General features: G+C 45.5%; 1 protein-coding gene across 1 annotated transcript in view; it reads left to right on the forward strand.

Moving 5' to 3' along the window:
* Positions 1 to 344: 344 nt before the first annotated feature.
* Positions 345 to 12,091, forward strand: part of VANGL1 (VANGL planar cell polarity protein 1) — a 55,952-nt gene continuing 44,205 nt past the window's right edge. Inside the window, exons 1-2 of the mRNA XM_003892449.4 lie at positions 345 to 458; positions 9,583 to 9,794. Of these exons, the coding sequence (XP_003892498.1) occupies positions 9,724 to 9,794 (71 nt within the window). The 5' untranslated portion in view covers positions 345 to 458; positions 9,583 to 9,723. The remainder of the gene's footprint in view (positions 459 to 9,582; positions 9,795 to 12,091) is intronic.

Consider the following 12,091-nt stretch of genomic DNA (forward strand, 5'->3'; position numbering starts at 1 on the left):
GTGTTTACAGTGTGTGTGTCTGCCCAGAAGAGTGGGTTACTGGGCTGTGCGCCTCTGTGTAGAGTGTGAGTGTGTGTATGAGGGTGAATGTGTGTGGGAGGTATCATTCCCTGGACCGTCTGCATGAGTGTGATCGCGCACGCCTCCGTGTGTGTCCCGGGTGTGTGGGGTCGGGGTGGTGACGAGTTGAGCGGGACGCCGGTCGGGCCCCGCCCTCCGCTGCAGGTGGGCCGGGCCCTCGGCGGGGCCGGTAGCGCTCGCTGCTCTTGGCTCGCGGCCGCGCCGGGCTCGCAGGGCTGGGCTCGGGCTGCGGGGCGGCGCCGGGACAGGAAGCGGAAAGCAGCAGTGCAGCGGCGGCGGCGGGGCTCTGCCTCTCCAGGAGCCCAGCGCAGGCCGCAGAGCCGGGGCCGCTGTGAGCCGAGACCGCGGGCCGCGGAGCCCGGGCGGCCAGGGCGGAGGTGAGTCCCGCGAGAGGCCAAGCGCTGCGCAGCGGCGGCCTCCGGGGCAGACCTTTAGCTGGGAGACGCCCCCACCTCGGACCCCGCGTGCCCCTGTACCCTCCTCCCGCACTCGCCCCGCCGGACTTCGACCCCGGGTCCCCGGCTCCCGCCTCGGGCCGGGAGCTCCCTCCCCTCCTCCGGAGCGCTCCGGGTCGTGCTTCCTCTGACTCCACTCTTCTAGCCATGCGTTGCGCCCCTCCTGGCCCTGCCGTGCGATCTCCGCCGCACCCCACTCCCTGGGGTCGCGAGATTGCCTGCTCACGCCTCGGACGCCCCTTTCTCCCCTGGCTGGTCTTTGGGGTGCGCCCCTTCGGTGCGCGTGCAGGGGCGGCGGGCAGGCCGGCAGGGAGTGGCCGAGCGTTGGAGGCACCGGGCGGCTGCAGCAGCCGTGCAGGGCGGGAGCCGGGCGCGCACCGGGGTTCCCACCCCTGGCGGGGCTCGACCCGGGCACCGCCTGGCCCTTCGCCAGGAAACAGGACAGAGCTGGTCTGTGTGCACACCTCGCTCACAAAAAATTGAGCCGGCCCTGGAGGCCTGGGGGGCGAGTCCGGTTGCGCCTTGGAGAGCGCAACAGGCAGGTAGGAGTTTACTTTCAAAAACGCCGGGGTGGAGCAGAGGCGCCCGGCGGGTCTCTGCCCAAGGTGTCCCTGCTGAAGGAAATCTCACCGCGCCGGGGCAGCCTTCGCCACCGGCAGGACCTCATTTCCTTCTGCAGTCTTTGAACTGCCCCAAGCATCGCGCCTAGAGAAGTGTGAAGCTTTATAAAAATTTAAACGCGTCCGTGGTGGCGGCAGGAGTAGGGCGGAGCCGCGGCCTGGCTGCTGGGTGATGAGCAGATGAGACTTGCAGCCGAGAAATCTGTTGCTCAGTTTTCACTTCTCCAAACCAGGTCTAATGCCCACACTGCGAAGGTGTTGTGAGCTCCCTTAGATGCTCGTTAGGAAGTATTAGAGCACCTTAAGATGATGATTGTGTGAGAGGCCCGTGCATTTTGTTAAAACTCTTGACCAGGCCTTGGTTAGAAATGAATGTATTCTTAGGCGCTTAGTCCAAAAGCTAACAAACTGTAACGAATTGGTATTTTCACTGACATGTTTATAAATTTTGCAGGGTTGCTGAAAAATATTATAACTTGTATCACCAAACAACAATGTTAATTAGCATTCTCCCTTCAGTGGGTGGGTTGAGTACACAGCTCCCAGGCACTGCAAGTGAGATGGCAGAAATTGTCTGAATACAGGGAGAGGTAATTAGCCATTTTCTGTAACCACTAATTATAGAGTTTTTAGAGTTGAATTAAATCAATGTGATATAGTTGGGGCTTTGATTTGTGGGAGGAAACTGTTTCTTTTTCCAGTTCAAAGAAATAACACGCTTCACCTATCCATGAGCATTAAACATTCCCAAACGTTGATGTCTCTCAGTATAATTAGTGAAAACACTTAAGTGTGAAATTTCACTGTCAACAATGTTGGCAGTGAGGCTTGCTTGCAACTTAATTTGTAAGTAAAATGGGAGAAGAATTTTGAGAGTGTTATATTTGTAAGGACTGCTTGCCAAGCAGTACATTTTTATTGTCTTATGTATTAAGCAACATAAGGACAAAACCATAAAGGAAATTTAAAGTTTCTTTACCAAGCAACAATTCCATGTCACCCTTTGTTTGAAGGATAAATGCGTTGAATGAAGAAGGCATTCTCCCCTTCACCATCCCCTTAACACACATATATACACACACCGTGCTTGCTACCCTAGGCCTTATCAGCAATTTGGGTGGGATGGGCCCTTGTCACATTGTGTTTTAATTGGAGGTCTCCACATTGGGGCTGTGAGCTCCTTAGGAGTTAGAACTATTTTAGATTCATTTCTTTTCTCCTGAATGCCCCACAATGCTTGGGACACTGAACCTGTGAGTAGAAGTTGAAATTGCAAAATTCTCTGTGGGGTTATATGTGGTTTGGGACAATTTATGATTGTTGCTTATACTCCTCTATATAAACAAACAATTCTAGTAATTGCTACAGTGCTGTCAATTTTCTGTAGCTAAGAGCACAGGTTCTGGAGTTAGACTCTCAACGTTCAAGCCCTGGCTCATGTGTCAGTCTGGTTTCCCTGACTAACATGGTATTAATGTTTTATTTTCCTTAAAGGCTTGTTATGAGGATTAAGTGAGATATTACATGTAAGTGACTTTAAACAGCATCTAACACATAGTAAACACTTGACAACTAGAAACTGTTAGAGTATTACCATCATCTCTGTAAAGTCAGCTAGCTGGTTGGGGTCTCGCTGTATAGGGCATGTGATTTGGGCATCATGCTATTCTGTTTTCCTTAAGATGGAAATGGTTAGGTGGGCTTGTGATTGGACCATGTTTCTGTTAGCAGTATTGGTTTGATGTTAGCAGTACTAAAGTTTGATGCAAGGATACATGCGTGTTCTGTTGTCTTTAGCAGTGTCCTTCTGAATCCCACTTACAGATCAGCAGTGATTAGACTCTGTACCATCAGATTTACAGAGGAGATGGTACTCATGAGATCTATTTTTCTGAAGTTTAAATATCTGGCAGGGGACAAGAGAGTCACTTGCCTTCAAATATACATCACGTAACTCCAGACATGTTAATTCACGGCTCTTCAGAAATCTGTACCCAGTTGCTGGAGGTGTTTTGGGGGTAATTCATGACTGGAGCTGAGAGAAGTTATTCTGGCAAGGTGAGTTGAAATCATTGGCCAAACAAGTAAAACAAAGTTAATGTTTTCTTTCCTTGTAAATAATGACCCAGAATCATTCATTTATAAGCTGTTATAATAAAAGAATCAATGGGTTTGTCACAAATGCCATAAGCCCAGCAAGATCCTCACATCAGTGACCTGCATGATATTTGATGGTTTATAGACCACAAGTTCAAAATGTTTTATAGATCTGCCCTGCATCTCTGCCCACTCCTTTCCAGGCCCATGCCCCTCCAAATAAACCCACTAAAACACACACAGTTTTCTCTGGTCTCTGACATTTGCTTCCAACCTGGGGATGGTAAATAGAGGCCTGTAAGAAACAGAATAGAAATCACTTGTTACTTAGCTATAGTTAATAGTAGTAGTTAAAGGTGGTAGCAGAGACCAGAAAAATGTGTATAAGTTCAGTGAAAATGATACAGAAGTTTTATGCCATACAACCCCTTCAGTTCTTCCTAACTGAAGGAATTTTACTCTAGTGAATACTAGTAGTAGTTGATAGTTGTGAGTGCCTACCATGTGCTAGGCACTGTTCTAGTAATTTGTATGAATTATCTTATTTAATGCCCACCACAGATCTATAAGTAAAATAAAATCTGTTGTTACAGTTAGGGAAACTGAGGCAGAGAGCAGTTAAGTAACTTGCTCTGAGGTCACACAGTAAGTACTAGAGCCAGGATTCGAATGCTCTTAACCCACAATCTGGGCTCATTGCTACTCTCTAGAAGAATAGTTGACTCTAAACAAAATTATTCCAATTGTCATTTTCCCCTTGAGTACCATTTAATTAAAAATGGGTACCCCTAAGAAGAATGTTAGCTTCAAGACAAAATATAAATAATAATTAATAGCATAATCTCTGCAGAATTCTATATAAAAATCAAATATTCAATGTAATGTACACAGCATATATAAGCATGGTTGTACCAGACACCACTTTTCCCTGAAAATAGATCTACTTACTGCATAGGAAGCAAAGTGTCTCTTTAAATTCAGTGCGTGTCTCTGTACCCCTTACATAGTAACTTTCCAAACCAGAGCTCCCTTAATTACTTAATAGCTCTAGGCAGAGCTGTTGATGTTTTTATAATTTCCTTTTTGCGAAGGTTAGCTTGTGTTTACCACTGTCATTATCATAACGTATTATTTCCTTCATACGAAAACACATAAACACTGTGTTTTCATTTTAAGTAGTAGGATTTTTATATGAGTGAACATGACTTTAGGAGCGAATTCTGTTTGAGGCTGCTTGTCTTCATTTTGCTTTTGATAAAGGGTGGTAAAGGAGGTTCTCTCTGACATTTTTGCCTAGGAAGTCCAGAATTTAAGACACTGTCACTCAGAAGCACCCTGTGCACCTATCTCCCAGCGTTGACCTTGCCTGCATGCGATGTGGTTCCATGAGCCTGGCCCTGCCCTGATACTTGCCTCCAGCCCCCACGCAAGCAGTGCCAAGCAGTGCACTCTTAAGGGGTGGGTGACAGGTGAGGCGAGATGCTCTTGGGCAGTGGCTGAAAGAGGCTGCTGCTGATTTTTACTCATGTGTCTGGAGTGTGAACTCTGCCCCTGAGTGGGACTGCCATGCAAGCCAGTAGTATAGCTCTATTTTTGGTAGTTCTGGTATCATGGCTCTATCTAATATCTGCATCTTTTTTTTTTTTTTTTTCACCTCTAAAACTAAGGATTTAAAATAGATAATTTCTAAAGTTTCTCCCACAATGAATCTATGGCCTCGTGTCCTAAGATCTGCCACAAAACCCTTCATTCAGCAGACGTTTATAGGGTACCCATAATGTCCTAGGAGCTGGAAAGACAGTCATGAAAGTGCCTCTGCCCTCATGGAGCTTACAGCCTGTAAAGGAACTAGACAATAAGTGCTCACACAAACAAATGTATCACTGGAAGCTGGATAGAAAGGAAGAGTACAGGGTGCTGGAGAAGAGCCTGATTGAGATTGAAGGATCAGGAAAGGCTTCTTGAAAGGAGCAGTATTTAAATTAGGGAGTGATGAGTAGGAATTTGGCAAAACAGAGCATGTAAAGGGTGAATACCAATAGATATACTGGGCTCTGCCAAAGCCCTAAGACTACCTTAAAGGAGCTGGGGCTAGAGAAGGAGGAGGGAGCTAGCGCGCTGGACAGGACATTGCATACCAAATGAAAGATTTTTGTATTTTATTTAAAGTGCAGTGGGACACCATGGAAAGGTGTTAAACAGGGAAGTGATGTCTGCATTGTAATTTAAAAGGTCACTCTGGTTGCTGCCCAGCCTGGGCCAAACACAATATGAGTCATATGAGGGTCACTGTGATAGACAGTTCTAGGTTCTAGGAGCCATATTCCCACCTTTATATGACTGTCCCATTCATGCTGTTGTGACAGTCTATCAGTTTATTACCCTGGGAACCTGATTCCTTTTCATTGCTTTATTATCTTTTCTGATAAGGGATTCCTTCTGACCTTATCATGAGTTTTGTTAATTTATTGTGTATGCAAGGGAACTGTCTCATTGATATATCATTGCAGTGATAAGCTTCAGGATATCCTTTTCTATTAAGTCTGTTGAAAATCCAAAGTCGAGTTCACTTTGGATTTTATTCAGTTTGCCTCTTATTGCATCCTCTTAATCCTCACTCAGATCTTGGATAGGATAAGAGTTGGTAACTATTAGAAACGGTATAACTTACAAGGGGCCTGAGCTGTGTGTAGACTGGTGAGGACACCTGGAGGCTTTGTAGTGGTCTAGCCCTGTGTAGATGGAGCCTGGAGGAAGTGGGTGGCTGTGAATCAGTAGAGGGAGGGGAGGGTCAGAGAGGGTGTTGAAGGTGGCACAGGGCTGGATCCATAGGTTGAGGGTATTGCTTTAGCTGAGGAATTGGGAAGAACAGGACAGGATACTGGAGAGCACCTTTGAGAGGGATGATGGTATTCCCAAGGGGAGCAAGAAGAATCTCAGTAGGAAATGTGCACTTGGGTTTTAGTCTTTCAGTAAGTATTTGTTGGGTACCTGTTATGTTCAAAATATCCTGGGTGGAGGTAAGACATAGCTGCTCTGTTCAAGGAGCTTCTGCCGTAGGAAATCTGTGGATGGAGAAGAATGAGAAGAGTTTTGAATGTTAAGGGATAATGTGGTGAGGGGAGAGGAGAGGGAGTGTTAGAGAAGTAGTAACATAAGTGGCATCAAATTGGAGGCTAGCGAGCTACAGAGAAACTCTGCTAGGGCAAGCAGTGTGCCTTTGTCATTGCTGTGCCCTAGTGTTGCTTAGCATGGTCATGTAGATGCCACTTAATATGGAGGTGGATGGACTAATAAATGAAATAAAAAGCACTGGGGGAGGAGGACAAGGATGTTACTTGGCTCACAGCAATCCTTGGCCAACTTTGAGTTGTTTCAGTGGAGTGTTGTGGATGGGGATTTGGAGTGACAGTGGAGAAGGAGGGAGTGACAGCATGTATAGACCGCTCCTTTGGTAAGTACAGGAAGGAACTGTGGGAGGGAAACCGGACTAGGGTGGTTGGTAGAGTTAGATAAAGCCTTTCCCTGGAGGGCATTTGGGATCCATGGTTTCCTTTGAGGGACAGGTCTGGAGTTGTCTCAATGAATGGCCACAAGTTTTCAATGAGGACAAGGAATGAAGTCCTCTGGCAGAGGGGGAAGGGAATAAAACTTGGGTTACCATGTGCCAGAGACTTTACCTTTGCAGTTTCGTTTAATCCTCGCAAGAACCCTGGGAAGAGAGAATATTAAATGACCTCATTTTATGGGGCGGGGTTGGACAAGCTCAGAGAGGCAAACATCTGCCCCCGATGTCACAGCTAGGAAGCACCGAGCTGGGTCTGCCCAGATCTGCGGGGCGTGGGCCGCCAGCCTCTGAGACACTCCAGCAGCATTTAGCAAAAAGTAGCTGGAAGTTGGGATGGATTGGGGAATCCAGAGTTATGGGATGCAAGGCAGAAAGAGTGTAGGAGTTGTGAAGGGTTAATTATGAATCTAGAAGAGAGAGGGAAATCAGTGTTCTGGGCCAGGGAACTGGACATTAGAATCTGCAGATCAGCAGAGAGCTGGGTGAGGGGCTTTCAGGGAGGATCTCAATTCACTCAGGGCTGGAGATCTTCGATGCACATCCTAATGTTGACGGCTGCCTGTTATGAAGCAGGTGAGAAAACAGCAAAGCCCAGGGCAGAAAGGAAGTGAGACTGAGGTGCTGAAAGCTGATTGAAATTGCTAGTGAAAATGGTGGAGACAGTAGGCAGAAAAAAAGATGACTCAGCTCTTGAAGTCTTCTAGGAAAGTAGGGTAAGTGGAGGAGCAAAACTTAGCATTTAAAAAAGGCCTGCTGTGTTTGTTTTCACATTTAATCTTTACAGCTACCTCCCCCACCAAACGCCCACCATAATAGGCTGCCTTGCTTCCTTTTTATGGATTGGGAAATCTCTGAGGCTCCAAGGAGAAATTGCTTTGCCCAGGTGTACAGCTAGTTAGTAGGCAGTGGACTGAGATGCGAGCTCCATTCTGTCTGACTGCAGGTGAACGCATAGGTGAGCTTTGTGGCAGGAAGGCTGGCACAGAGACTGTTATCTGCTCTGCTTCTTTCCAAGCATTTCTCTCATTAGGAAGACAGAGGAACAAGGGTTTCAGAACCCTCAAAGGGAGTACTGATAGACACGGACTTTCATTTACCTAGCACATCTGGAGCTCGCGCTGGGTGCCTTCAAAGTTGTTAGCTCATTTGGTCTTAACAGCAACCCTGATGTTTGCATTTTACAGTTACATGTTCAAAGAGGTTTACTCATTTTGACTGGGGCCTGATAGCTAATAAGTGAGTAAAACCCGAGATTGGAACCCACCTCTGGAAACTGTATCTGCTTATATTTTCAGATCAACCTGTGAGGTTGGTGGCTGGTTGGTTTACCCCGTTTAACAGATGAGGAAACTGAGGCCTAAGAAAGACAGTGGCTGGGCTCAGACTAGAACTCAGGTTTCCCCAGGGCTAGCCTTGGGCTCTTGATGGCAGAGGAGAAGTGAAATGGCAAGTAAGGGCATCAGGGACAAAGGAGACTGGCCCTGGGTGGCAGACCTTGGAAGTGAACGTACCTGACTCCCAGGAAGAATGAATGGTAAGGGTAAATACACCCTAAGTGGGATGGGAGGCTATGGGGGCTGTGTTGGAGGTATGTGGGGATTTGTGCTGACCTGATTCCCTCCAGACTTACGTGTCATTGCTGGGATCAGGGAAACGTGGCCTCCTCCCAGGAGGGTTAGGGTATGGCCTTTACAGCTCCTTTGTTTTTTCTTCACACTTATCTCACTGGCTGTGTTTGCAGTTTCAGCTTCCAACGCTAGAAGAAGGAACCCTGTTGAGCTGAGACTAGCTCTGGGGTGAGGGGTGCAGAGAGAGACAGAACTTGTGGATCTCGGTTTTCTCGAAGTAAAAAGTTTAGCATGTGGGAGTTCAGGAATGTACTTGGAAATGTTTCCAATTTATTTTTATTGCAAAGTGATATCTAATGAAAATGTGGGAAAAGACCCAGGAGCCTGCAAATAATAAATTCCCTGCTTTTATTTTCTGTGTCTCCTTTAAAAATCTTTGTCCTTACCAAGGCAATTTTATATGATTGTAACTGTAATGTTGGTGCACTGTGTATCAACAATACTGTATCCTGCTTTTAAAATTTATCATTCTAAGAGTTTCCATTCTTTATAATGATCATTTTACACATATGTGATACTTTTTTGGTGGATGAACCATGTTTTCCTTACCAATTCCTGTATTCTGAGGGCATTTAGATTGTTTCTGGCATTTTATTATTTATAGACAATGAGACAACAGTAATTTTTCTTTGAAAAAGAAATCAGTTCCCTAAGATAAATTCTCAGAAATTTGGATACTAGATCAAAAAGATCGAAGATTTTTTTTTTTCAATTGACTTTTGGAAATTATAACCAAATCCCTTAAAAGCAACTTCGCTGAGTATTGTTTTTATAACCAGCAAACTGGCAGTCGGGGGCTGGGCATTGTGTGGAGGGCCAGAGATGTGGAAAGTCACCTCCTAAAGCCAGTGAGCAGGCGTCAGGCCGCACTGAGGAAGTGGATGAGTGCCTCCCATTTTCCTGCTGCTGTGATAGGGGTTCAGCTTGCTCAGCACCTATCCTGTCTCCCTCCCAGACACCTGGGAAAGCCGGTTGCTGCGTGGGTGGAGCATTTAGAGTTCAGCTGCTTCACCCTCGCTTGCTTGTTCCATGATAGAGACCCCAGAGAGGAGATGTGGCTTTGTCATTTATCTTTCAGCCCCATTAAGGTTGGCTTTGAAGATTAATGTCTTGTTTTTTTCCCTCTTTCCCAGAATTCGTTCCTGTTGAAGAGTACCTGCTCTTCTAATTTCCAGACTCCTTGAGGTTTTAGGAGTCTGGTAGGTGAAATTCTCTACCTCTAAGGAGAAACAGTACCTGCTCCTTCCTTCCTCAAGGGCAAGCCCTCCATTGCTATGGATACCGAATCCACTTATTCTGGATATTCTTACTATTCAAGTCATTCAAAAAAATCTCACAGACAAGGGTATGTAAGTTGTTCATTACTCTACTTTTCCTTTTGGGGAAACCTACAGGTTGGTGAGGTTCTCTACACTCACTTTTCACTGACTCGGCGCTGGAGCTCGGGTCCGTTGGTGCGTGAGAAGCTGAGCTTTAAGAGCATTTAACATTCTCGGGAGTAACTATACCACCAGTTTACATTTTATAGCCACGATTAGAGTTGATGACTTTAATTTCTCACAATTGGTTTTAAATTAAAGTTGTTTCCTGCAGTGGAAATGTTTTTCATTTCTAGGTATTTCTTTTCTTTTTTTTTTTTTTTTTGAGACAGAATCTCAGAATCTCGCTCTGTGGCCCAGGCTGGAGTGCAGTGGCAAGATCTCAGCTCACTGCAAGCTCCGCCTCCCGGGTTCACGCCATTCTCCTGCCTCAGCCTCCCAAGTAGCTGGGACTACAGGCGCTGGCTACCACACTGGGCTAATTTTTGTATTTTTAGTAGAGACGGGGTTTCACCTTGTTAGCCAGGATGGTCTCAATCTCCTGACCTCGTGATCCGCCCGCCTCGGTTTCTAGGTATTTTTTATAGGTATCAGCTCTCCTGAAAGCTTTATGAAGAATGTAAATGGAAGATTTAAAAAGTGTTCATTGCTTGTTGGTTTTCACCTGAAGTTGCTGACTCATTGTCCATTATGCCTTTGTCATGAGGCTTATTTGGTGAACCAGTAGGATTGGCCTGGTACCTTATTTCTCTTTGACTAATCTTCAGGCGAACAAATTTGGGTTTGAAAACACTGTCCTGGGCGGTATTGATCAAACTCCCCAGTCTCTGCAAAATTAGCAGGTGTGCACTGCTATTCTTAGGACCTGCTGTGTTACTGACCTGTAGAATGTTTGCTAAGTAGAAGAGCAAATGAATGAATAAAGAAATCAGTGAACAGATAGGTGGTACTGTACCAGTTAGAATTGTACTTGGTGAAATTGCAGTGCTGCCATTTACTTAGCGTCCTCATCTGTGAAATGGGTACAGCAGTCCTCTCCTATAGGGCTGTTGAGAGGATTAAATGAGATTATGCTTGTAAAGCATGTAATGCAGTACAGGTTAGAGGTCACCCACCAGTGGCTAGATTAATACTGTAATGGCCTTGGCATTTTAGCACTATGTTCCAAGGTACCAACTGGCCCCAGCCCAAAGGCCCAGCTCTGCACTGGCTTGGGAATAGTGATTGTAGTAGTTTTTCCCTGACTGAGCTCTTCCCCATACAAGCAGCCGAATGCAGAGTGAGATTTTGTTCTGTAAAACAGCAGCGAGCTACATATATCTAATGATTTACAAGCCCATCTGGATTACTCACATAGAAAAAGGTTTGGGAGGGTATACTCCAAACTGCTAGGAGTGGTCATCCACAGGGGGAGGCTCGGCAGAAGCTGGAGACTGATGGGAACTTTCCTTTTTCTTTTTGTACTTGTTCAGTTTTTTTACAACTGTATATTTTGTAATTTTTAGAAATGAATGGAACAGAATATAAAGGAAAGGTTCTCAAAGATATTTGATGACGTGAGAAAATGTTCATGAGACCATGTTATAAGAAACAGGATTCAAAATGTATGCTATAATAGTTACATATACATATGATGAGTATTCACATGGTGACTATGTCTGTCTCTGAGTATAGGACTATGGTGGTATTTTCTTTTTAACTTTAATTGTTTTCTAAATTTTTATGTATTGCTCTTATAAAAATTTGAGGAAAACATGTCAGTGAGCTTGTGCTGGAGTCCAGGTAAGGCTTTCAAATAAGGATGAGAAACAGAAGGAGCTCGGGGCATGTGCTGCTTTATGGGGCCTGTGGTAACATGGCAGAGCCCAGCTCCTGAGCCAGTCAGAAGCCCTCTGGCCACAAGAATTAAATCACACATTTCAGCTGGTGGGTAAACTTATCAGATTTAGTTATGAAATGCCGGAAACACCTGTTTTAAAATACCAGTTTTTTAGCCCTAACAATTCCCTTGTCAATACCAAGCTTCCCTCATCCACACCACAATGACAGAAGTAGGAATTTGGGATTCCCTGGGTGCTTGGGGATGAATAAAGGAGGTTGGCTTGCAGTATCCTTTGTGGGAACCATCTCTGGCCTCTTTTGTCTACACTCAAGTTCTGACTTTCACGCTTCAGGGCCCATTGCTACGCTCTGCTATTTCCTTAGGCCTCTTGGGGCCTCCAGAAATTGATATTCCAATGCCCTTGTAGTAACTTTAAGAGACTGTAACTTCCAATTAAAACAACACGCAGAATTTTTAATGTATTCTTGGACCCATATGGAA

The sequence above is a fragment of the Papio anubis genome, chromosome 1 (assembly GCF_008728515.1).
Source record: "Papio anubis isolate 15944 chromosome 1, Panubis1.0, whole genome shotgun sequence".
Classification (NCBI taxonomy): Eukaryota; Metazoa; Chordata; class Mammalia; order Primates; family Cercopithecidae; genus Papio; species Papio anubis.